At 50.3% G+C, this 27,621-nt stretch overlaps 1 protein-coding gene across 1 annotated transcript in view; it reads right to left on the bottom strand.

The window, feature by feature from the left end:
• UBE3B (ubiquitin protein ligase E3B) overlaps positions 1-27,621 on the bottom strand; it is a 164,943-nt gene that overhangs the window by 136,255 nt on the left and 1,067 nt on the right. The window contains exons 2-4 of the mRNA XM_075320039.1: positions 18,821-18,989; positions 15,001-15,121; positions 14,432-14,491 (exon numbers count right to left, since the gene is read on the bottom strand). Coding sequence (XP_075176154.1) covers positions 14,432-14,491; positions 15,001-15,121; positions 18,821-18,981 — 342 coding nt within the window. The 5' untranslated portion in view covers positions 18,982-18,989. The remainder of the gene's footprint in view (positions 1-14,431; positions 14,492-15,000; positions 15,122-18,820; positions 18,990-27,621) is intronic.

Here is a 27,621-nt window from a genome sequence, read left to right as displayed (position 1 = left end):
CAACATGTGTACACAAAAGAACAAACAGCCCGAAGGGCACAGGGGCGGGTGCTGGGTCTCCCAATAGGAGCTAGAAGAAAAGGAATTTACGGTAAGTAAACAAAATTCCCTTCTTCTTTGTCGCTCCATTGGGAGACCCAGACAATTGGGACGTCCAAAAGCAGACCCTGGGTGAGTAAAAGAATACCTCGATAAAAAGAGACGAAAACGACCCCCTCTTACAGGTGGGCAACCGCCGCCTGAAGGACTCGCCTACCTAGACTGGCGTCTGCCGAAGCATAGGTATGCACCTGATAGTGTTTCGTGAAAGTGTGCAGACTAGACCAGGTAGCTGCCTGACACACCTGCTGAGCCGTAGCCCGGTGCCGCAATGCCCAGGACGCACCCACGGCTCTGGTAGAATGGGCTTTCAGCCCCAAAGGAAGCGGAAGCCCAGAAGAACGGTAGGCTTCAAGAATCGGTTCCTTGATCCACCGAGCCAAGGTTGACTTGGAAGACTGCGAACCCTTACGCTGGCCAGCGACAAGGACAAAGAGCGCATCTGAACGGCGCAGGGGCGCCGTGCGAGACACGTAGAGCCGGAGTGCTCTCACCAGATCTAACGAGTGCAAATCCTTTTCACATTGGTGAACTGGATGAGGGCAAAATGAAGGTAAGGAGATATCCTGATTGAGATGAAAAGGGGATACCACCTTAGGGAGAAATTCCGGGACCGGACGCAGAACCACCTTATCCTGGTGAAAAACCAGGAAGGGGGCTTTGCATGACAGCGCTGCTAGCTCCGACACTCTACGGAGCGATGTAACTGCCACTAGAAATGCCACCTTCTGCGAAAGACGTGATAAAGAGACATCCCGCAGCGGCTCGAAAGGTGGTTTCTGAAGAGCCGTTAGCACCCTGTTAAGATCCCAGGGTTCCAGCGGACGCTTGTAAGGTGGGACTATGTGGCAAACTCCTTGCAGGAACGTGCGGACCTGCGGAAGCCTGGCTAGACGCTTTTGAAAAAATACGGATAGCGCCGATACTTGTCCCTTGAGAGAGCCGAGAGACAAACCCTTGTCCATTCCAGATTGAAGGAATGAAAGAAAAGTGGGTAAGGCAAACGGCCAGGGGGTAAAACCCTTATCAGAGCACCAGAATAAGAAGATCCTCCAAGACCTGTGATAGATCTTGGCGGACGTTGGTTTCCTGGCCTGTCTCATAGTGGCAATGACATCTTGAGATAACCCTGAGGACGCTAGGAGCCAGGACTCAATGGCCACACAGTCAGGTTGAGGGCCGCAGAATTCAGATGGAAAAACGGCCCTTAAGACAGCAAGTCTGGGCGGTCTGGGAGCGCCCACCGTGAGGTGCCACAGATCCGGGTACCACGACCGCCTCGGCCAATCTGGAGCGACGAGAATGGCGCGACGACAGTCGGACCTGATTTTTCGCAGCACTCTGGGCAGCATTGCCAGAGGGGGAAATACATAAGGCAGTCGAAACTGCGACCAATCCTGAACTAATGCGTCCGCCGCCAGAGCTCTGTGATCTTGACACCGTGCCATGAATGCCGGGACTTTGTTGTTGTGCCGTGACGCCATGAGATCGACGTCCGGCGTTCCCCAGCGGCGACAGATCTCTCGAAACACGTCTGGGTGAAGAGACCATTCCCCCGCGTCCATGCCCTGGCGACTGAGAAAGTCTGCTTCCCAGTTTTCTACGCCCGGGATGTGAACTGCGGAGATGGTGGAGGCTGTGGCCTCCGCCCACAGCAGAATCCGCCGGACTTCCTGGAAGGCTTGACGGCTGCGCGTGCCGCCCTGGTGGTTGATGTACGCGACTGCCGTGGCGTTGTCCGACTGTATGCGGATCTGCCTGCCCTCAAGCCACCGATGGAACGCCTTTAGGGCTAGATACACTGCCCTTATCTCCAGAACATTGATCTGAAGGGAGGACTCTGTCGGAGTCCAGGTTCCCTGAGCCCTATGGTGGAGAAAAACCGCTCCCCACCCTGACAGACTCGCGTCCGTCGTGACCACAGCCCAGGATGGGGGCAGGAAGGATTTTCCCTGCGACAGAGAAGTGGGAAGAAGCCACCACTGAAGAGAGGTTTTGGCTGCCAGGGAAAGAGAGACGTTCCTGTCTAGGGACGTCGACCTCCTGTCCCATTTGCGGAGAATGTCCCATTGGAGTGGGCGCAGATGGAACTGCGCAAAGGGGACTGCCTCCATTGCTGCCACCATCTTCCCCAGGAAGTGCATGAGGCGCCTCAAGGGGTGTGACTGGCCCCGAAGAAGAGAGTGCACCCCTGTCTGCAGCGAAAGCTTTGTCCAGCGGTAGCTTGACTATCGCTGAGAGAGTATGAAACTCCATCCCGAGGTAAGTCAGTGATTGGGTCGGTGTCAACTTGGACTTTGGGAAATTGATGATCCACCCGAACCGCTGGAGAGTCTCCAGAGCGACGGTCAGGCGCTGTGTTGACACGCCACCCGGGAGGGTGCCTTGACTAGGAGATCGTCTAAGTAAGGGATCACCGAGTGGCCCTGAGAGTGTAGGACCGCTACAACGGATGCCATGACCTTGGTGAAGACCCGTGGGGCTGTCGCCAGACCGAAAGGCAGTGCCACAAACTGAAGGTGTTCGTCCCCGATGGCGAAACGCAGGAAGCGTTGATGCTCGGGTGCGATCGGCACATGGAGATAAGCATCCTTGATGTCGATTGATGCTAGGAAGTCTCCTTGTGACATCGAAGCGATGACAGAGCGGAGAGATTCCATCCGAAACCGTCTGGTTCTCACGTGTCTGTTGAGCAGTTTGAGGTCCAGAACGGGACGGAATGATCCGTCCTTTTTTAGCACCACGAACAAGTTGGAGTAAAAACCGCGACCACGTTCCTGAAGGGGAACGGGGAACACAACTCCTTCTGTCTTCAGGGTGTTCACCGCCTGAAAAAGTGCATCGGCTCGCTCGGGGGGCGGAGATGTTCTGAAGAAACGAGTCGGAGGACGAGAGCTGAACTCTATCCTGTAACCGTGAGACAGAATGTCTCTCACCCATCGGTCTTGGACATGTGGCCACCAGGCGTCGCAAAAGCGAAAGAGCCTGCCACCGACCGAGGATGCGGTTTGGGGAGGCCGAAAGTCATGAGGAGGCCGCCTTGGAGGCAGTGCCTCCGGCGGTTTTTTGGGGACGTGACTTAGACCGCCATGCATAAGAGTTCCTCTGGCCCTTCTCTGGCCTGTTGGACGAGGAGGATTGGGACTTGGCTGAGGGCCGAAAGGACCGAAACCTCGATTGTATTTTCCGTTGCTGAGGTCTCTTCGGTTTGGACTGGGGTAAGGACGAGTCCTTTCCCTTGGATTCCTTAATAATTTCATCCAATCGCTCGCCAAACAATCGGTCGCCAGAAAACGGCAAACCGGTTAAGAACTTCTTGGAAGCAGAGTCTGCCTTCCATTCGCGTAGCCACATGGCCCTGCGGACTGCCACCGAATTAGCGGATGCTACCGCTGTACGGCTAGCAGAGTCCAGGACGGCGTTCATGGCGTAGGACGAAAAAACCGACGCCTGAGAAGTCAAAGACGCAACTTGCGGAGCAGAGGTACGTGTGACCGCATTAATCTCAGACAGACAAGCTGAGATAGCTTGGAGTGCCCACACGGCTGCAAAGGCCGGGGCAAAAGACGCGCCTGTGGCTTCATAGATGGATTTCATCAGGAGCTCTATCTGCCTGTCAGTGGCATCCTTGAGCGATGAGCCATCTGCAACTGATACTACAGATCTAGCCGCCAGTCTAGAGACTGGAGGATCCACCTTGGGACATTGAGCCCAACCCTTAACTACGTCAGAGGGGAATGGGTATCGTGTGTCATTAAGGCGCTTAGTAAAGCGCTTGTCCGGAAATGCTCTGTGCTTCTGGACAGCATCTCTGAAGTTAGAGTGATCGAAAAACGCACTCCGTGTACGTTTGGGAAACCTAAACTGGTGTTTCTCCTGCTGCGAAGCCGACTCCTCTATAGGTGGAGTTTGGGGAGAAAGATCTAGCACCTGGTTGATGGACGCTATAAGGTCATTTACTATGGCGTCCCCTTCAGGTGTATCAAGATTGAGAGCAACGTCAGGGTCAGAGCCCTGAGCTGCGACATCCGCCTCATCCTCCAGAGAGTCCTCAAGCTGAGACCCCGAGCAGCGTGAGGAAGTCGGGGAAGATTCCCAGCGAGCCCGCTTAGCCGGTCTGGGACTGTGGTCCGTGCCGGAGTCCTCCACGTGAGACCTAGGGGCCACCCCGGGAGCACGCTGCGGCGCAGACCGAGAGGGGCCTGGAGGCGATGATCCAACAGTGCCCGGGGCCTGTGTAAGGACCGATCTGGACTGCAAGGCTTCTAGTAGCTTAGCAGACCATTTGTCCATAGACTGAGCCATGGATTGTGAAAGCGACTCAGAGTTTCTCAGCAAAAACTGCAAACTCTGTCCCTGCCACCTGGACAGGGGAAGCAGGCGGTTCTGCCTGAGCCGAGGGTCCCACTAGTGCCCGAGGCTCCGGCTGAGCGAGTGCAACAGGGGCCGAGCATTGCTCACAGTGAGGGTAGGTGGAACCTGCAGGTAACATAGCCGCACAAGAGGTACAGGTTGCAAAATAACCCTGTGTCTTGGCACCCTTGCTCCTTGTGGACGACATGCTGTTGTCTCCTAGGAGAGTGATCACTGAGGGTATATAGCCAAAAGCAAAACAACTCGGCCGAACAGAGAAAATATATACAAATATATATATATATATATATATATATATATATATATATATATATATATATATATATATATATATATACACTTCGGCACCCTAGGGGGACCAGCACCGGGTGACCGGTGTGGCTTACCGACCGCCCAAAGCGGTGTGTGTCCACCAGATTCCCTGCCTTGGGCCTCCCAGTGCTGCAGAGCTCGTTCCTGAAATCCTCCACCGGCAGAATGTGTTGTAAAAATGGCTGCCAGAGCTCTCAGGGGAGGAGGGAGCCGTGGGCGGCGACTAGAAAAGTGCGGGAATCTGGTGCCCCACAGTGATCAGTGAGGGGGGGGGAGGACACCTAAAGTATGCTCCAGCCCTCACTGCCGACGTCAGGTCGACCGTCCCGCCCTTACCCCTGACTGGCAGGCCCGGGGGCGGGAGTTATGGTACTAGGCCGCATGAAGCCGGGGACTAAATTTAATACCGCGGCCGACAAACAGGCGCGTTCGGCGCGGAAGTCCCGGTCGTCACAAAACCAGCAGCAGCTGCAGCGTCTGTGAAACAAGCGCTCCATGCACCGTCCCCATGGGGACACAGAGTACCTTTAGATGCAGGGCCCTGTCCCTGATGATACAAAGTCTCCTGTCCGGCAGATTCCCACAGGGGCTGCGGAGGGAGCCCGGTCCCAGTGAATGGATGACCGGTTAGGATCCCACTTCTCCCAGAGCCTCTAAGGGATGGTGAAGGAAAACGGCATGTGGCTCCAGCCTCTGTACCCGCAATGGGTACCTCAACCTTAACAGCACCGCCGACTTAGTGGGGTGAGAAGGGAGCATGCCGGGGGCCCTGTGGGGGCCCTCTTTTCTTCCAACCGATAAAATCAGCAGCTGCTGCTGACTAAAATGGGAGCATGAGTGGATGTGTGCCTCCTTCCACACAAAGCATAAAAACTGAGGAGCCCGTGATGCACGGGAGGGTGTATAGGCAGAGGGGAGGGGTTACACTTTTTAAAGTGTAATACTTTGTGTGGCCTTCGGAGGCAGAAGCTATACACCCAATTGTCTGGGTCTCCCAATGGAGCGACAAAGAAAGGTTCTCTTTCAAAAATCGCATCTACACATTGAGGAAGTTTTCAACATGAACATTCACCTGCAATTGTATTCTGAAATATGCAGCAAGTGAATTCTTTCTGCAGATTACCACCTTATGCAGTGCTTAGAGTGAAATCTGCAACAAACGCGCTGTCAAAAGCCAGAATAAAATATACATGTAGCATGAGGAATTTGTCGTGGATACATTGTGGAAATCCTCAGCAAGAACAAATAAGACTTATTCACTGTGCAATTTCCACAGTGCCAAGTACGGTGGAATAACTCAAACGCTCACACTAGCCCATTACTTGGACTAGTGCTATCCAATGTGTTTTCGGATAGCACTTGCTCCAATGTTATACTATGAGGCAGGGCCAATCAGTGCTTTTTTTCTCATGCCACTTAGTTACATAGTTACATAGGTTGAAAAAGAAGGGAATTTTGTTTACTTACCGTAAATTCCTTTTCTTCTAGCTCCAATTGGGAGACCCAGACAATTGGGTGTATAGCTATGCCTCCGGAGGCCACACAAAGTATTACACTAAAAGTGTAAAGCCCCTCCCCTTCTGCCTATACACCCCCCGTGCTCCCACGGGCGCCTCAGTTTTGGTGCAAAAGCAAGAAGGAGGAAAAAATTATAAACTGGTTTAAAGTAAATTCAATCCGAAGGAATATCGGAGAACTGAAACCATTCAACATGAACAACATGTGTACACAAAAAAACAGGGGCGGGTGCTGGGTCTCCCAATTGGAGCTAGAAGAAAAGGAATTTACGGTAAGTAAACAAAATTCCCTTCTTCTTTGTCGCTCCATTGGGAGACCCAGACAATTGGGACGTCCAAAAGCAGTCCCTGGGTGGGTAAATAATACCTCATAATAGAGCCGTAACGGCTCCGTCCTACAGGTGGGCAACCGCCGCCTGAAGGACTCGCCTACCTAGGCTGGCATCTGCCGAAGCATAGGTATGCACCTGATAGTGTTTCGTGAAAGTGTGCAGGCTCGACCAGGTAGCTGCCTGACACACCTGCTGAGCCGTAGCCTGGTGCCGCAAGGCCCAGGACGCTCCCACGGCCCTGGTAGAATGGGCCTTCAGCCCTGAGGGAACCGGAAGCCCCGAGGAACGATAAGCTTCGAGAATTGGTTCCTTGATCCACCGAGCCAGGGTTGATTTGGAAGCTTGTGTCCCTTTACGCTGGCCAGCGACAAGGACAAGGAGTGCATCCGAGCGGCGCAGGGGCGCCGTACGAGAAATGTAGAGTCTGAGTGCTCTCACCAGATCTAACAAGTGCAAATCCTTTTCACATTGGTGAACTGGATGAGGACAAAAAGAGGGTAAGGAGATATCCTGATTGAGATGAAAAGGGGATACCACCTTAGGGAGAAATTCCGGAACCGGACGCAGAACCACCTTGTCCTGTTGAAACACCAGGAAAGGGGCTTTGCATGACAACGCTGCTAGCTCAGACACTCTCCGAAGTGAAGTGACTGCTACTAGGAAAACCACTTTCTGCGAAAGGCGTGCGAGAGAAATATCCCTCATTGGCTCGAACGGTGGTTTCTGAAGAACCATCAGCACCCTGTTCAGATCCCAGGGTTCTAACGGACGCTTGTAAGGAGGGACGATGTGACAAACCCCCTGCAGGAACGTGCGTACCTGTGGAAGTCTGGCCAGGCGCTTCTGAAAAAACACAGAGAGCGCAGAGACTTGTCCCTTAAGGGAGCCGAGCGACAAACCCTTTTCCAATCCGGATTGAAGAAAGGACAGAAAAGTTGGCAAGGCAAATGGCCAGGGAGAAAAACCCTGAGCAGAGCACCACGACAGGAATATTTTCCACGTCCTGTGGTAGATCTTGGCGGACGTTGGTTTCCTAGCCTGTCTCATAGTGGCAATGACCTCTTGAGATAATCCTGAAGACGCTAAGATCCAGGACTCAATGGCCACACAGTCAGGTTGAGGGCCGCAGAATTCAGATGGAAAAACGGCCCTTGAGACAGCAAGTCTGGTCAGTCTGGTAGTGCCCACGGTTGGCCGACCGTGAGATGCCACAGATCCGGGTACCACGACCTCCTCGGCCAGTCTGGAGCGACGAGGATGGCGCGGCGGCAGTCGGCCCTGATCTTGCGTAACACTCTGGGCAACAGTGCCAGAGGAGGAAACACATAAGGGAGTTGAAACTGCGACCAATCCTGAACTAAGGCGTCTGCCGCCAGAGCTCTGTGATCGTGAGATCGTGCCATGAATGCCGTGACCTTGTTGTTGTGCCGGGACGCCATTAGGTCGACGTCCGGCATCCCCCAGCGGCAACAGATCTCCTGAAACACGTCCGGGTGAAGGGACCATTCCCCTGCGTCCATGCCCTGGCGACTGAGAAAGTCTGCTTCCCAGTTTTCCACGCCCGGGATGTGAACTGCGGAGATGGTGGAGGCCGTGGCTTCCACCCACATCAAAATCCGCCGGACTTCCTGGAAGGCTTGCCGACTGCGTGTTCCGCCTTGGTGGTTGATGTAAGCCACCGCTGTGGAGTTGTCCGACTGAATTCGGATCTGCTTGCCTTCCAGCCACTGCTGGAACGCTTTTAGGGCAAGATACACTGCCCTGATCTCCAGAACATTGATCTGAAGTGAGGACTCTTGCTGAGTCCACGTACCCTGAGCCCTGTGGTGGAGAAAGACTGCTCCCCACCCTGACAGACTCGCGTCCGTCGTGACCACCGCCCAGGATGGGGGTAGGAAGGATTTCCCCTTCGATAATGAAGTGGGAAGAAGCCACCACCGAAGGGAAGCTTTGGTTGCCTGAGAGAGGGAGACGTTCCTGTCGAGGGACGTCGGCTTCCTGTCCCATTTGCGTAGGATGTCCCATTGAAGAGGACACAGGTGAAACTGCGCGAAAGGGACTGCCTCCATTGCTGCCACCATCTTCCCCAGGAAGTGCATGAGGCGCCTCAAGGGGTGTGACTGACCTTGAAGGAGAGATTGCAACCCTGTCTGCAGTGACCGCTGTTTGTTCAGCGGAAGCTTCACTATCGCTGAGAGAGTATGAAACTCCATGCCAAGATATGTCAGCGATTGGACCGGTGTCAGATTTGACTTTGGAAAATTGATGATCCACCCGAAACTCTGGAGAGTCTCCAGAGTAACGTTGAGGCTGTGTTGGCATGCCTCTTGAGAGGGTGCCTTGACCAGCAGATCGTCTAAGTAAGGTATCACCGAGTGACCCTGAGAGTGGAGGACCGCACCTACTGTAGCCATGACCTTGGTGAAAACCCGTGGGGCTGTCGCCAGGCCGAACGGCAGTGCCGCGAACTGAAGGTGTTCGTCTCCTATGGCGAAGCGCAGGAAGCGCTGATGCTCTGGAGCAATCGGTACGTGGAGATAAGCATCTTTGATATCGATCGATGCAAGGAAATCTCCTTGGGACATTGAGGCGATGACGGAGCGGAGGGATTCCATCCGGAACCGCCTGGTCTTTACGTGTTTGTTGAGCAGTTTTAGGTCCAGGACAGGACGGAAAGACCCGTCCTTCTTTGGAACCACAAACAGGTTGGAGTAAAAACCGTGACCCTGTTGCTGAAGAGGAACCGGGACCACCACTCCTTCTGCCTTCAGAGTGCCCACCGCCTGCAGAAGAGCATCGGCTCGCTCGGGAGGCGGAGATGTTCTGAAGAATCGAGTCGGAGGACGAGAGCTGAACTCTATCCTGTAACCGTGAGACAAAATGTCTCTCACCCAACGGTCTTTTACCTGTGGCAGCCAGGTGTCGCAAAAGCGGGAGAGCCTGCCACCGACCGAGGATGCGGTGTGAGGAGGCCGTAAGTCATGAGGAAGCCGCCTTGGTAGCGGCACCTCCGGCGGTCTTTTTAGGGCGTGACTTAGACCGCCATGAATCGGAGTTCCTCTGATCCTTCTGAGGCCTTTTGGACGAGGAGAATTGGGACCTGCCCGCACCCCGAAAGGACCGAAACCTCGACTGTCCCCTCCTCTGTTGGGGTGTGTTTGGTTTGGCCTGGGGTAAGGATGTTTCCTTTCCCTTGGATTGTTTGATGATTTCATCCAATCTCTCACCAAACAAACGGTCGCCAGAAAATGGCAAACTGGTTAAGCACTTTTTGGAAGCCGAATCTGCCTTCCATTCCCGTAGCCACAAGGCCCTGCGTATTGCCACCGAATTGTCGGCTGCAACCGCCGTACGGCTCGCAGAGTCCAGGACAGCATTAATAGCGTAGGACGCAAATGCCGACGTTTGAGAGGTTATGGACGCCACTTGCGGCGCAGACGTATGTGTGAGTGCGTCAATTTGCGCTTGACCCGCTGAGATAGCTTGGAGTGCCCATACGGCTGCGAATGCTGGAGCAAAAGACGCGCCGATAGCTTCATAGATGGATTTCAACCAGAGCTCCATCTGTCTGTCAGTGGCATCCTTGAGTGAAGCCCCATCTTCAACTGCAACTATGGATCTAGCCGCCAGTCTGGAGATTGGAGGATCCACCTTGGGACACTGAGTCCAGCCCTTGACCACGTCAGGGGGGAAGGGATAACGTGTATCCTTAAGGCGCTTGGAAAAACGCTTATCTGGACAAGCTCGGTGTTTCTGGACTGCCTCTCTGAAGTCAGAGTGGTCCAGAAACATACTCGTTGTACGCTTGGGAAACCTGAAACGGAATTTCTCCTGCTGAGAAGCTGACTCCTCTACCGGAGGAGCTGAGGGAGAAATATCCAACATTTGATTGATGGACGCGATAAGATCATTCACTATGGCGTCCCCATCAGGAGTATCAAGGTTGAGAGCGGCCTCAGGATCAGAATCCTGATCAGCTACCTCCGCTTCATCATACAGAGAGTCCTCCCGCTGAGACCCTGAACAATGTGATGATGTCGAGGGAATTTCCCAGCGAGCTCGCTTAGGCGGTCTGGGGCTGCGGTCCGTGTCAGAGACCTCACCCTGGGATCTATGAGACACCCCGGGAGGACATTGTTGTTCCAACTGAGGGGGACCAGGGAGCAATGATTCCACAGTGCCCATGGTCTGAGATACCGGTCTGGACTGCAAGGCTTCTAATATCTTAGCCATAGTCTCAGAAAGTCTTTCAGTAAAAAATGCAAACTCTGTCCCTGTCACCTGGACAGTGTTAGCAGGTGGTTCCCCCTGGGCCACCCTTAGCAGAGGCTCCGGCTGAGTAAGTGCCACAAGGGCCGAGCATTGCACACAATGAGGGTCAGTGGAACCTGCCGGCAGTATAGCCGTACATGCGGCGCAGGCAGCATAGTAAGCCTGTGCTTTGGCACCCTTGCTTCTTGTGGACGACATGCTGTTGTCTCCTCTGAGCAATCCAGGAGGGTATATAGCCAAAAATCAACCGTGCACCATACAGTGTAAAGTATAGCCTATAATCATATAATCTATAAGTACACTTCTGCACTAGTGGGGCCAGCACCTCAGGTGCTGCTTACCGCCCGCTCAAAGCGGTTGTGTGGTCACCAGAATCCCTGCCTGGGTCTCCCCGAGCTTGTCTCCCCTCTCCAGCGTCAGAAGAGCTGACAGGAATGGCTGCCGGCGTCCTGAGGAGAGGAGGGGGCCGTGGGCGTGCCCTAGAAAGTGCGGGAATCTGGTGCCCCACTGTGCACAGTTAGGGGGGTGGAGTATGCAAAGCATGTTCCAGCCCCAGTGCTGACGTCCTGTACAGCGTCCCGCCCTTCCCCTGACTGGCAGGCCTGGGGGCGGGAAAAGAGTGAGACTAGGCCGCAAAAGCCGGGGACTAAAGTTATAAGCGCGGCCGGCGTATAAGCGCGGTAGTCCCCGACGTACTAACATTCCCAGCCGCGCTGCAGTGTGAAATGGCAGCGCGTGGTCAGCGCGGTAGTCCCCAGTAAACTAACACACCCAGCCACGCTGCAGTGTGTGATGGCACAAGCGCGGTCAGCGCTGCGGTCCCCGGCGCACTAACACACCCAGCAATGCTGGAGTGTTTCTGTGCGCGGTCCCCACGGGGACACAGAGTACCTCAAAGTAGCAGGGCCTTGTCCCTGACGATACTCGGCTCCTTATCCAGCAGAGTCCCCAGGAGCTGTGGATGGAGCACGGTCTCAGTGCCTGGAGACCGATTAGGATCCCACTTCACCCAGAGCCCTAAAGGGGATGGGGAAGGAAAACAGCATGTGGGCTCCAGCCTCCGTATCCGCAATGGATACCTCAACCTTAACAACACCGTCGACAAGAGTGGGGTGAGAAGGGAGCATGCTGGGGGCCCTGTTATGGGCCCTCTTTTCTTCCATCCGACATAGTCAGCAGCTGCTGCTGACTAAGCTGTGGAGCTATGCGTGGATGTCTGCCTCCTTCGCACAAAGCATGAAAACTGAGGAGCCCGTGGGAGCACGGGGGGTGTACAGGCAGAAGGGGAGGGGCTTTACACTTTTAGTGTAATACTTTGTGTGGCCTCCGGAGGCATAGCTATACACCCAATTGTCTGGGTCTCCCAATGGAGCGACAAAGAAAGACCTGGGTCCATCTAGTTCAACCTTCCTCCGCCAGTTCTACATTTTGTCCCTAAGTCACTTATAACCAACAATGTTGTGTGTACTGATGAAATCATCCAGCCCTTTTTTAAAAGCTGTTATAGTATCTGTCATTACTACCTCTTGTGGTAGGGCATTCCACAGTCTGACTGCTCTAACTGTAAAGAACCCTTTCCTATTTAGCTGTCGGAATCACTTTTCTTCCACTCACAGTGAGTGCCCCCTGGTCCTTAGTATTGTCTTTGGAAGAAATAAGTCATGTGCCATTCCTTTATATTGACCACACATGTATTTATACATATAAATGAGATCTCCTCTGAGACGTCTTTTTTTCTAAGCTAAACATATCTAACTTTTCAACCTGTCATCATATGGGAGGCCTTCCATTCCTTGTAGTAGTCTAGTTAGCCGCCTTTGAATTGACTAACTTCTGAATGTCCTTTTTAAAATGTGGAGGCCAAAACTGGATCCCATATTCCAGATGTGGCCTTACAAGTGATTTATAGAGGGGTAACAATACGTTGGGATCCCGGGATCTAATCTCTCGTGATTGCTTTAGCAGCTGCTTAGGCTGAGAGAGAATGAGAGAGAGAAAAAAAAATGGTTGCTTGCCTTTATTGGCAGCGTATATCGGACAGCGCACACACATACAAGTCTATGGGTACGTGCAACACTCAGACTAGACTCGGATGTCATCATAGTGCAGTCCGATATACACTAAGACAGATGATGGAGAAGATGGAGAAATGAATCTCTCCATCTTCTACACCCCTATGATACAATTCTCGCATGCGAGAGAATATTCACTAGTGTGGGTGTAACCTTAAAATGTAAACCAAAAGGTTCAGAATACTGAAAAAGAGAAAAAAATCAAATCCACTTATAATTTTTCAGGCCTTGCCAGAGATTTTCATAGAATAGAAGTGATCTATGATTGGTTTCTTCTTTCAGGACATTATGTCCCCTGAAACACTAACCAGTGTCAGGAAACTGGGACTATCTAGCCATCTAGCTGGATCTTGGATATTAGCCTGCATAGGGGCAGCAGGATTGAGCAAAATAACACTGGGACTTGTAAGGGGAGCTATAGGGTGGTCACCCAGATATATAATGTACTAATTAGAGCACCATGCCATCTTTTTTTATTTTAGCATTCTAGTGGTGCTCTTAACCTAAGGTCACAGTCCCTACTCTTAAGGCCGCTTTACACGCAATGACATAGCTAACGAGATATCGTTGGGGTCACGGAATTCGTGACGCACATCCGGCCTCGTTAGCGACGCCATTGCGTGTATCACCAACGAGCGACCGCTAACGATCAAAATTACTCACCTAATCGTTGACACGTCATTCATTTCCCAAATATCGTTGCTCCTGCAGGATGAAGGTTGTTCGTCGTTCCTGAGGCAGCACACATTGCTACATGTGACACCCTGGGAACGACAAACAAGAACGTACCTGCGTCCTGCCGGCAACAAGGTGGGCGTGTTGTTAATGCAGCTGCTCTCTGCCCCTCTGCTTCTATTGGCGGGCCGCTGTGTGAGGTCGCTTTGACGGTGAACGAACCTCCTCCTTAAAAATAAAAAGGTTGTTCACCGCCCACAGCGACATCGCAAGGAAGGTAAGTCTGTGTGACTCGTCCTAGCGATATTGTGCGCCGCAGGTAGCGATTTGCCCTTGACGCACAAACGACGGGGGTGGGTGCTTTCACGAGCGACATCGCTAGCGATGTCGCTGCGTGTAAAGCACCCTTTACACTGACCCTCCAGTGTCTTCACCTTTTACCGACAACGATCTGCTTGTAACCGCAACTTCTGACTGGCCAGAAGCCAAAAGTTATGTCACAAGCTCTTGATGCAACTCTTTGAGAGCCAGATTGGGGCTCTCATACACTTATATTGACTTGTGACCTCTGACGTGCTCCATGAAACACTGGAGCAAGCGGCAGGTCACAAACCTCCGGAGACCAACAGGAGCGGCGTGGATAACAGATGGAGACGCTGGAGGGTGAGTATAAGACAAGGGTAAAGGACTTCGATTTAAAGCAGAACTCCAGAGGAGAAATAAAAAAAATGCTGGATTGATGCGTTAAAGTTATATAACAGCAGAATTCAGCGCATACCTTGGGTTCATTCTCGCACTCCATACTGGTAAGGATACAGCGACAAAGTTTTTCAAACCGCTACAAAGACATAAAGATGGGATAGGATTATTTAGCATCGTTTAATGAAATGTGGCTCCTGGTTTCTAGAACTTCTATTTTTATGAATTTTTTTCTGTGATAACTAGCTTTTACAGAAGGAACCTGCTAGGAAAGCAATATGCTACTTTACATGATTTAACAAATCAAAATTTAGCTAGTCTAATGTGTCAGGGGTTTTAACTTCTCATCAGATTTTCCTGAAGATAATCAATCTGTTGTACCTTGTAATAACTTTATATTACCGCTCTACTCCTCTACATTTCCAGATATCTTGTAAAACACATTCTGACATTGTCTCAACATTTGATAATTATAAAAAGTCTGTGACGTCTCCTACATGAAACCAAACTGTAACATCTGGTGTGCCAAGATCCCAAATGCCTAGTATACCCCATGTAGCTGTGACTATGCTAGGAAGAAAACAATGAGTAGTTTGTCGTAAATATTAAAGAACAAAGTGCTTGAAACAAACATAGAATGCCACTCACCAATTTGTCTACTGGGATTCTGAATATAAATAGGAGTTTGCGCGCTATCTTGAATACACAGAGTGCATTGATCTTGATGGATCCATTTTCAGTACCTTCTAGGAATTGATCTACTTCTTGCCTGTTGTAAAATAAAAAAAAACAATAAAACACATGGAGGAGTTTATAAAAGGGGATGTTAACGACAGAATTTTTCTTCCAAAAAAATTCCAGAATGTTTCAGAAATAAAAACAAATAAAATGTATATTCACCTTACTAGTCCCCCGCCATTCCTCTTCCAGTGCTGCAAAGTCTTCCAAGATGGTTTCCATGTTACCTCTTACAGCCAGACGGGAGTGTTGCAACTACAGCCAATCACTTGCCATAGCAGAGGCCAGTGCATCATTGATGTGGCCAGTGATTGGCTGAAGCAGTCACATATTGACAACCACTTTAAAGGGAACCTGTCACCACTTTTTTGCCCTATAAGCTGCGGCCACCACCACCGGGCTCTTATATACAGCATTCTAACATGCTGTATATAAGAGCCCAGGCCGGGGGCATAACATAAAAAACACTTTATAATACTCACCCAACGGTTGTGCGGTGGGCCATATGGGCGCCTCTGTTGTCCGGTGCCGGCGCCACCTCTTTTGGCCATCTTTGTTCTCCTTCTTCTCTAGCTGCGGTGCATGACGGATCCAATGTCATTCAAACAAGCAGGCATTCAGGTCCTGGGCAGGGCAGATCAAAGTATTGTAGTGCGCCTGCCCAGGATCGGCGAGTGTGTATGACGTAGATGCGTCATGCACACAGGCTTCAGAAAGAGGATGAAGATGGTCGAAAGAGGAGGCGTCGGCACCGGATACACCCATACCACCACCGCACGACCGTTAGGTAAGTATTATAAAGTGATTTTTTATGTTCTCACAGCGGCCTGGGCTCTTATATACAGTATGTTAGAATGCTGTATATAAGAGCCTGGTGGTGGTGGCCGCAGCTTATACGCCAAAAAAAGTGGTGACAGGTCCCCCAATTTTCTAATATCAGCCAAGGTGCAGCAGACAACTGGGGGCTGATATTATTAGGGTGGGAAGGGCCATCGTTATTTGGTCCTTTCCAGCCTAACAATAGCAGTCCACACCATCCATAAGATGCGCCAATTCTAGTGCTGGACCCAGCTCTTCCCATTGCCCTGGTGCGGTGGCAATCGGGGTAATAAGGGGTTAATGGCAGCCCATAGCTGCCACTAAGTCATAGATTTGTGATACCTCCGGGTCCCGCAGTGCGGCGTCTGTCGCAGCAATGACGTCACGGGTTCACTGCCGGTTCAGGCCACTACTGAAGTGAGCCACACAATCGGCGGTGCTGTAACTCATGTGAGTCTTCCAGCTGCGGCTCACTTCAGTCGCAGCCTGATGTGCGCTCACAGGTGGAGGACTCGAACTGTGACAGCAAACACCCAAGTGACGGCACCGCTGATCACGCGGCTCACTTCAGTCACTCGGGTGCAAACCACACGAGTGACTGAAGTGAAGCCGCACGATCAGCGGTGCCTCACTCAGATGTTTGCTGTCACAGCTCGAGTCCTCCACCGCTGATAGAGCGACTCTCTTTAGTGCTGTACGATGTAGACACGCCCACCTGTGGCTGTGATTGGTTGCAGTCAGACAGCTGTCCCTCAGCATGGGGACTCGTGTGACTGCAACCAATCACAGATGGGGGAAGGAGTCAATATGTATGAGGCTAATGAGCGGGTCCGAAGATGAGAGGCGCGGGAGCAGTGTGACAGTCGGTGATCGGTGAGTATGTAGTGCTTGGGGAGAAAGAGAGACAAAAACAGACATGGACACCGACACGGTCACCGACACCGACACGGTCACCGACACTGACATAGGCACCGACACCGGCAGGACAAAATCACTACAGCATTGATTTTGGCATTCTGGAACTAAGTTGGTGAGCTGTGTTTTTCTTGACAAAACCGCAGCTAAAACACATGCAAAACGCACCAATTTGATACCAAGCGTTTTTTCCTTGTGTTTTGAATGCCCTCATTGATTTCAATGGGTGACAAATATTGACAAAAACGCAAGAAAGAATGAACATGCTGCATCTTTTTTGTCACAAACCTTTGGCAAAAAAAATGCTGACAAATTAACTACAATGTGCGCACAGCAAATCTGACTTCTCATAGACTTTGCTGGGAAGTCAGATGTCAGAAAGTGTTGACAACAAAACTGCAACAAAAAACGCGACAAAAACGCGAAAAAAAAACGCAGCGTGCGCATGTAGCCTTATACTGCCTCCAGGTGGGGCAGAACAAACCTGGCAGACACGATCAGCGGATTTGAGTTTAAAGAATAAATATTTTCATTTACTAACAGCAAACAGTGATTAAACGAAAATGCAATTTGATTAAAACCTCACATTATGATGTCTGTAAGGCTATGTGTCCACAGTAAAAGGTCCCTGCGGATTTTTTTGCCTGAAAATCCGCAACTTTCGCGGCAAATCCGCGGGTGCGGATTTGCCGCGGATTTACCGCGGATTTACCGCGGATTTGCCGCGGATTTTGATGCGGATTTTATTTTTTTTTTTTTCCCCATTCAAAACAGAAAATCCGCACCAAATCCGCACCAAACAATTGACATGCTGCAGTTTGTTCCGCATCAAAATCCGCGGCAAAATCCGCAGCGGAAAAATCCGCAGCATGGGCACAGCATTTCCAAAATGCCATTGAAATGGCTGGGGAGTAGCTGTGCTGCAGATTTTCGGCAAATCCGCGCTAAATCCGCGTCAAAATCCGCGTCAAATCCGCGATAAATCCTGTAGCGTGGGCACATAGCCTAAGGGTACCTTCACACTTAGCGATGCAGCAGCGATCCGACCAGCGATCTGACCTGGTCAGGATCGCTGCTGCATCGCTACATGGTCGCTGGTGAGCTGTCAAACAGGCAGATCTCACCAGCGACCAGTGAACAGCCCCCAGCCAGCAGCGACGTGCAAGCGATGCTGCGCTTGCACGGAGCCGCCGTCTGGAAGCTGCGGAGACTGGTAACTAAGGTAAACATCGGGTATGGTTACCCGATGTTTACATTAGTTACCAGCGCACACCGCTTAGCTGTGTGAGCAGGGAGCAGGGAGCCGCGCACACTGAGCGCTGGCTCCTTGCTCTCCTAGCTACAGTACACATCGGGTTAATTAACCCGATGTGTAATGCAGCTACATGTGCAGAGAGCAGGGAGCCGCGCACACTGCTTAGCGCTGGCTCCTTGCTCTCCTAGCTGCTGTACACATCGGGTTAATTAACCCGATGTGTACTGCAGCTACATGTGCAGAGAGCCGGAGCCGGCAGCACAGGCAGCGTGAGAGCTGCAGAGGCTGGTAACTAAGGTAAATATCGGGTAACCACCTTGGTTACCCGATGTTTATCTTGGATACAGCTTACCTCAGCTGTCAGACGCCGGCTCCTGCTCCCTGCTCGCTTCATTCGTCGCTCTCTCGCTGTCACACACAGCGATCTGTGTGTCACAGCGGGAGAGCGGCTTTGAAGAAAACGAACCAGGGCTGTGTGTAACGAGCAGCGATCTCGCAGCAGGGGCCAGATCGCTGCTCAGTGTCACACACAGCGAGATCGCTAATGAGGTCACTGCTGCGTCACAAAAAGCGTGACTCAGCAGCGATCTCGGCAGCGATCTCGCTATGTGTGAAGCACCCCTAAAGCGCGGTGGAATATGGTGGTACTATATAATTAAAATAAATTATTCTCTGATTACACTGTATTTCAACCAATTAACAGCATTATATTGGCATGGAGGTCATAATTCCCCACGTTACCGGATTTGTTGCTGCAGTCGGCATCTACAGAGGAATCTTCTGACAAGTGCTTGGATTTTGATTGCAGCTTTCTCTCTTTCCTTCAGGCCCTTCCTTTCTTCGCGTGCCTGCCTGGCCTTATCCAGGAATTGGGCCTTTGATATCTGAGTTGCCCCAAACATGCTTTATGCTGAAAAAATATGTATAAAATAGTTACCATAAGACAGAAGTGAATACAACTGCCCATTATGGGAATAACTTTACGAGAGAAGCTTGGAAATAGTTGCTCTTTATAAACTGAAATCCTAAGGCTGCTTTCACACATCCGTTTTTTCCTGTGCGGCACAATCCGGCGCTTTGCAGAAAAACCGCAACCGGTTTTTTTTGCCGCCGGTTGCGTTTTTGCGTATTGCGCCGCATGGGCTTGCGTTCGGTCCGGGTTTTGCCGCATGCCGCAAATTTAGCCGATACGGCGGCCGGGTAAAACGTTGCCTGGCACGTTTTTTTGTCCGGCAAAAAAAAAAACGCATCGCGCCGCATCCAGCCGATGCGGAGCGATTTGCAATGCATGCCTATGGACGCTGCATGCGTTTTTTTCCACTGTGCATGCTCAGTAGCGTGCCGCAAGCGGCAAAAACCGGACGGGTCGCATGTCAAAAACTTATGCAAAGGATGCGGTATTGTCGCCGCATCCGTTGCATAGGTTTTAGAGCCGGATTGGCTGGCTCTGCTAAAACCGGAGGTGTGAAAGCAGCCTTAGGCTATGTGCGCACTAGGCCATTTTACCCGCGGATTTGCTGCGGAAATTTCTTGAGAAAGGTTTGAAATCTTTCTGCAGACATTTCCCAGCAAAACCTATGGGAACAAAAAATAGCTGTGCGCACACTGCAGATTTTTCTCAAGAAACTTTCTTGAGAAAATGAGCATGTCCATTATTTTCCGCAGGTACCTGCGGTATACCCCCGGAATTTCACTCCATTCACTGTAATGTAATCGCGAAATTCCGGGGGTATACCGCAGGTAGCAAATGACGTGCGGTATACCCTCGGTATAGCCGCGATTTACCTGCGGTAATGTTCATCGCTGCCCGCAGTTTTGCAGGGAGTGATGTCATTATGACAGAAGAGGAGGCGGAGCAGTGTAAACACACACGTCACACTCCCTGGACGCCGCACAGAAGCGCTTCCGTGTGACGTCCGGCGGGTGCCCGTGCAGTCTGTGTCCCGCTGCAGCCCCGCCGCTGCCTGCCCTGCACTGTGTCAGTGTCTGACCGCAGTATCAGCAGCGTGTCACGCTGCAGCGCAGGCAGACACTGACTGACACTCAGCAGTGCGTGCAGCCGCGGGGATGCCGAGCGTTGCTGTCAGGAGGTGAGATGAGATCATTACCTGCTGTGATGATCTCCTGCCTCCTGACGTCACCGCGGTCACTGCTGTCTATGCCCGTCACGCAAGCGGCCCGAGACTGTCACTAGCGGTGACTTCACGGGCTTTCGCGATACTGCTGACAACGCGGCGGGCATAGAAGGCAGTGACAGCGCTGATGGCAGGACTGCAGGAGATCGTCACAGCAGTTAATGATCTCATCTATCCTCCTGACAGCAGCGCTTGTCATCCCCTGCAGTGACCTGGGCTATTGATGTTAGCTCAGGTCACTGCATTACTCTCCCAGCCAATGGGGAACATTCTGCTCTTCATGGACTGGGACAGTGACTATGGTATGGGACGCCCCCCCCCCCTTATTGGATTACGCCGGACGTGGAAATGATTGTTCTTATCAATAAATTGGTGAAAGAGGGAATGTGGGGAGTGTTTTTTTACAAATAAAACTTTTTTTGTTGTCTATTTTATATTTCTTACTGACTGGGTTTGTGATGTCAGGTATCTGATAGACGCGTGACATCACTAACCCCAGGGCTTGATGCCAGGTGACATTACACATCTGGCATCAACCCCATATATTACCCCGTTTGCCACCGCACCAGGGCAATGGGATGAGTTGGGGCGAAGCGCCAGGACTGGCACGTCTAATGGATGCGCCACTTCTGGGGCGGCTGCAGCCTGCTATTTTTAGGCTGGGGAGTGTCCAATAACAGTGGACCTCCCTAGTCTGAGAATATCAGACCCCAGCTGTCCGCTTTACCTTGGCTGGTGATCCAATTTGGGGGGGACCCCACGTTTTTTGTTTTAAATTATTTAATGTAAAATAACAGCGTGGGGTGCCCTCTGTTTTGGATTACCGGCCAAGGTGAAGCTGCCAGCTGTGGTTTGCAGGCTGCAGCCATCTGCTTTACCCTAGCTGGCTACAAAAATAGGGGGAACCCTACGTCATTTTTTTTTAATTTATTTTTTGGCTAAATACAAGGCTAGGCACCCTTTAGTGCCACATCAAAGTCACTAAAGGGTGCCAGCTTAGAATATGCAGGGAGGTGGGACATTATATAGGTCTTTCTCATCTATCTATCTAGCTATCTATCTATTCATCTATCCATCTTTCCCTCTATCCATTATCTGTCTATCTATCGATTATCTATATTATTTATTTCTGTTCAGCATAAAAAAACCGCAGGGACCAACCTGTGGAAAAACCGCGGCTAAATCGCGGCAAAAACGCTTGCGTTTTTCCCGCGGATTTGGTGCGGTTTTTTACCACAGGTGCAGTAATCTTCAACTCCCAGAAGTTTCTCAAGAAATTTTCTTGAGAAAAATCACTTTTCTAGTGCGCACATAGCCTTAAGATATCATCAGTGAAAGGTTCGCGGGTATCCGGCTCACAAGATTATAAGACTGTGGCACTCCAGCAAACACTGCATCCCTTTTATCAATGGAGTACCACTAAAAATGGCAGATCACGTGGACGCTATGGGGCCTTCCTCCCGACGTTCAACTGTATCCGCATCCTGTTTACAGATAGAGTTAAAAGTAATGATGGAAGAGGAAGCAGGCAATTGACACATCTGACATATCTGCACAGCGGGAGCGATGACGGCATTACATTACGACCACTGTGCAGAACACAGGTTGCACTGCACAGACTGACGCAGCGGGGGAATAGGAAGATGTGAACATTTTTTTATTTAATCAATGAGTACTTTGTGGGGTCATCATACTATTTGGTGTTATGTGGGGGCCATCATACTGCCTTAGGGAGCAGCACCTGTTTGGCGATCTATTTGTGGGGCCATTATACTATTTGGGGGGCTATTTGTGGGGTAATCATATTATTTGGAGGACTATTTGTGGGTTCATTATATTTGTGGGTCCATCATACTATGTGGAGGGCTCTTTGTGGGTCCATCATACTATGTGGAGGGCTCTTTGTGGGTCCATCTTACTATGTGGAGGGCTATTTGTGGGTCTATCATACTATGTGGAGGGCTCTTTGTGGGTCCATCATACTATGTGGAGGGCTCTTTGTGGGTCTATCATACTATGTGGAGGGCTATTTGTGGGTCCTTCATACTATGTGGAGGGCTATTTGTGGGTCCTTCATACTATGTGGAGGACTATTTGTGGGTCCTTCATACTATGTGGAGGGCTCTTTGTGGGTCCATCATACTATTTGGAGAACTATTTGGAGGACTATTTGTGGGTTCTTCATACTATTTGGAGGACTATTTGTGGGTCCATCATACTATGTGGAGGGCTATTTGTGGGTCCATCATACTATGTGGAGGGCTATTTGTGGGTCCTTCATACTATTTGGAGGACTATTTGTGGGTTCTTCATACTATTTGGAGGACTATTTGTGGGTCCATCATACTATGTGGAGGGCTATTTGTGGGTCCATCATACTATGTGGAGGACTATTTGTGGGTCTTTCATCCTATGTGGAGGGCTCTTTGTGGGACCATCATACTATGTGGAGGACTATTTGTGGGTCCTTCATACTATGTGGAGGGCTATTTGTGGGTCCTTCATACTATGTGGAGGGCTATTTGTGGGTCCTTCATACTATGTGGAGGGCTATTTGTGGGTCCTTCATACTATGTGGAGGGCTATTTGTGGGTCCTTCATACTATGTGGAGGGCTATTTGTGGGTTCTTTATACTATTTGGAGGGCTATTTGTGGGGCCATCATACTATGTGTACATTATATATCTCTCTATATCATTAGGGTTTATGGGGGAGCGTGGTAGTCTCTTAATTACCTAGTTTTCATTCAGTTGACAGACTATCACACAAAGCCTGCCTTCTAAAAGCAGCTCCCTTACATCTCACTTTTTGTGCACCCAGTAAAGCACCAGTGTATTCTATTGAGTTGTAAGTAAGGCTATGTGCCCACGGGAGCTTGAATCTGCGGATTTTGCCGGGGAAAACATGCGGATTTATCTGGATTTTCCAGATAAATCCGCAGGTTTTAGCATGTATAGACACTCTCCAAGTTATCCTGTGGGACATGGGGAGTGCTGTGTCCACGCTGCGGAAAGTGCGGCTGCCGAGCATGCTGCGGATGTCCACATCTGCAGGTATAACTGCATGTCAGCTATTCCTGCGGAATTACCTGCGGATGTCCCGGCCCTCCGCTATGGAGATAGAGGCTGGGACGTCCGCACGTAATTCGCATGAATGTCCGCATGTTTCCCGCAGCTATTCCGCTGGAAACTCACAGCTAAAAATAGCTGCGGACGCCGGCCGGTAGCTGTGGGAAACATGCGCTCGTACCCACGGATACATCCGCAGGTACGAGCGCCCGTGGGCACATAGCCTAAGGCTTGAAAATTGCTGATCACAGACACCTCCATCCAATCTCACTGAGCTAGTTATTTTGCGAAAAAGAATGGGCAAAAATGTAAGCTTCTAGATGTGCAAAGCTGATACACATGTACCCCAAAACACTTGCAACAGTAATTGCAGTGAAAGGTGATCTTCAACAGTATTGACTCAGTGGGGCTGAATACAAATGCACATCACAATATCCAGATTTCATTTTTTTAAATATATAGAAAACGAAGTATCATTTCCTTTACACTTCACAAATACTTACTACATAGTGTTGGAATATCACATAAAATCCCAACAAAATACTTTTAAGTTTGGGCTTGTAATGTGAAAAAAAAGTTGACAGGGTATGAACACTTTTTCAAGGCACTGTATGACATAGCTTTTTACATAACTAAAACAAAACCAAAGAAAAAATGTGACATCTGATCTCAATTGGCTGAAGCACCAAATTGTGTGCCTCTGAATCCTGAATCAGGGGAGAAGCGCATGGGCTCAGCAGATCCATTGATCCGGAAAAATCTTCTAGAAAAATGCTTGAGTCCCCCATTGACTTCCATTATACTCGGGTACTCCAATCGCGCCCATCCGAGCATCCGACTGCTTGTCCCGAGCATGATAGTGCTCACTCATCACTACTACGGTAGTTACCAGCACTGTTCGCACGCTGGCCAGATCAATGGATCTGCTGAGCTTTGGAGTGCCTTCGTTTCTCCCGATTCAGAGGCACACAGTTTGGAGCAGCAAGCCCACATTGCCGCTTGTCTGAGCCCTCAATATTCAGAAGCACACAACCACTGACAAGCAGAAGCCGGGAGGCAGAGGAGTGGTGCACTCCTGATAGGCAGTTTACATTGTGAGCCCCAATAGGGATAGTGATTATCACATGTGTAAAGTACAACAGAATATGATAGTGCTATATAAGCAATACATCATTTTTTCGGTGTGCCCCTCTGCATAAAAATAAATAACATATAACACTATCCTATACTGTTGGGAAGAAAAAGTGAGCCCACACATACTGAGACTAGTGAATGCCAAAAAGACTCATTTTGGGCATACACTTAGCATATGAGAGCTATTATTGGGAACCTGTCACCAGTTTTTTTTACCCTATAAGCTGTGGCCACCACCAGTGGGCTCTTATGTACAGCATTCTAACATGCTGTAGACAAGAGCCCAGGCCGCTGTGTGGAACGTAAAAATCACTTTATAATATTCACCTAAACCGGTCGCTGCGGAGCAGATGGCTCGGATAAGCGTCTCCATCCTCCGTAATCGGCGCCTTTTCTTTTGGTCATCTTTGTCCTCTGAAACTAGTGTGGATGATGCGTCTGACGTCATCCACAATAGCCGGCATTGAGGTTCCGCGCATGCGCACTACAATACCTTGTATTGTATTTATTGATCTGCTCAGGGCAGATCAAAGTGCACCTGCGCAAGACCCCAGTGTCGGCTATTGTGGATGACGTCAGACGTGTCATGCACCCAAGCTTCAGAAGACAGAGGACAAAGATGGCCAAAAGAGGAGGCGCTGGTACAGGAGAATGGAGATGCCCGTCCGAGCAATCTGCTCCGCACCGACCGGTTTAGGTGAGTATTATAAAGTGTTTTTTATGTTCTACACAGTGGCCTGGGCTCTTATATACAGCATGTTAGATTGCTGTATATAAGAGACCACTGGTGGTGGCTGCAGCTTATAGGCCCCAAAACTGGTGACAGGTTCCCTTTAACATGTCCCAATTCTGCTGGAAGCTTTCCTAGCACATGTGCCATATGTGGACAAAAAAGCAGAGACGTGAATTGAGCTTTGAACTGCAAGCTCTTGTACGTGGTAAGGGGATAGATCTGATGGTAGTAGATCAGGAGAGAAAACGTGTAAATAATCCAAACCCACCAGGTCAGGGCTGCTTTTTAATGAGGATTAGGATACTTCTCAAAGCCTGGCTACTGAAAAATATAATTGGCGGATTTGCTGCGGAAATTTCTTGAGAAAGGTTTGAAATCTTTCTGCAGACATTTCCCAGCAAAACCTATGGGAACAAAAAAAAACTGTGCGCACGCTGCAGATTTTTCTCAAGAAACTTTCTTGAGAAAATGAGCATGTCCATTATTTTCCGCAGGTACCTGTGGAATACCCCCGGAATTTCACTCCATTCACTGTAATGTAATCGCGAAATTCCGGGGGTATACCGCAGGTAGCAAATGATGTGCGGTATACCCTCGGTATAGCCGCGATTTACCTGCGGTAATGTTCATCGCTGCCCGCGGTTTTACAGGAAGTGATGTCATAATGCCAGAAGAGGAAGCGGAGCAGAGTAAACACACGTCACACTCCCTGGACGTCGCACAGAAGCGCTTCCGTGTGACCTCCAGGTGCCCGTGCAGTCTGTGTCCCGCTCCAGCCCAGCCGCTGCCTGCCCTGCACTGTGTCAGTGTCTGCCCACAGTATCAGCAGCTTGTCAACCTGCAGTGCGTGCAGCCACGGGGATGCCGAGCGTTGCTATCAGGAGGTGAGATCAGATCATTACCTGCTGTGACGATCCCCTGCCTCCTGACGTCACCGCTGTCACTGTTGTCTATGCCCGTCACGCGAGCGGCCCGAGACTGTCACTAGCGGTGACTTCACGGGCTCTCGCAATACTGCTGACAACGCGGCGGGCATAGAAGGCAGTGACAGCGCTGATGGCAGGACTGCAGGAGATCGTCACAGCAGTTAATGATCTCATCTATCCTCCTGACAGTAGAGCTCGTCATCCCCTGCAGTGACCTGGGCTATTGATGTTAGCTCAGGTCACTGCATTACTCTCCCAGCCAATGGGGAAGATTCTGTTGTTCATTGACTGGGACAATGACTATGGTATGGATCGCCGTGGGACGTGCCCCCCCCCCCTTATTGGATTACGCCGGACGTGGAATTGATTGTTCTTATCAATAAATCGGTGAAAGAGGGAATGTGGGGAGTGTTTTTTTTCAAATAAAACTTTTTTTGTTGTCTATTTTTTATTTCTTACTGACTGGGTTGGTGATGTCGGGTATCTGATAGACGCGTGACATCACTAACCCCAGGGCTTGATGCCAGGTGACATTACACATCTGGCATCAACCCCATATATTACCTCGTCTGCCACGGCACCAGGGCAATGGGATGAGTTGGGGCGAAGCGCCAGGATTGGCACGTCTAATGGATGCGCCACTTCTGGGGCGGCTGCAGCCTGCTATTTTTAGGCTGGGGAGTGTCCAATAACAGTGGACCTCCCTAGTCTGAGAATATCAGACCCCAGCTGTCCGCTTTACCTTGGCTGGTGATCCAATTTGGGGGGACCCCACGTTTTTTGTTTTAAATTATTTATTTAATGTAAAATAACAGCGTGGGGTGCCCTCTGTTTTGGATTACCAGCCAAGGTGAAGCTGCCAGCTGTGGTTTGCAGGCTGCAGCCGTCTGCTTTACCCTAGCTGGCTACAAAAATAGGGGGAACCCTACGTCATTTTTTTTTTTAATTATTTATTTTTTGGCTAAATACAAGGCTCGGCACCCTTTAGTGCCACATGAAAGTCACTAAAGGGTGCCAGCTTAGAATATGCAGGGGGGTGGGACATTATATAGGTCTTTCTCATCTATCTATCTATCTGTCCATTATCTATCTATCATCTATCTATCTATTCATCTATCCATCTTTCCCTCTATCGATTATCTATCTATTATCTATATTATTTATTTCTGTTCAGCATAAAAAAAACGCAGGGACCAACCTGTGGAAAAACCGTGGCAAAACCGCAGCAAAAACGCATGCGTTTTTCCCGCGGATTTGGTGCGTTTTTTTACCGCACGTGCGGTAATCTTCAACTCCCAGAAGTTTCTCAAGAAATTTTCTTGAGAAAAATCACTTTTCTAGTGCGCACATAGCCTTAGGCTGCTTTCACACATTCGGTTTTTGCAGTGCGGCACAATCCGGCTCAAAAACCTATGCAACGGATGCGGCGAAAAAAACTTGATCCACTGCATAAGTTTTTCCATGCGGCCCGTCTGTTTTTTGACGGATGCGGCTTGATACTGAGCATGTGCAGTGCAAAAAAACGCATCCGGCGTCCATAGGCTTG

The sequence above is a fragment of the Anomaloglossus baeobatrachus genome, chromosome 1 (assembly GCF_048569485.1).
Source record: "Anomaloglossus baeobatrachus isolate aAnoBae1 chromosome 1, aAnoBae1.hap1, whole genome shotgun sequence".
NCBI lineage: Eukaryota > Metazoa > Chordata > Amphibia > Anura > Aromobatidae > Anomaloglossus > Anomaloglossus baeobatrachus.
This window is presented reverse-complemented; position numbering and strand designations above follow the sequence as displayed.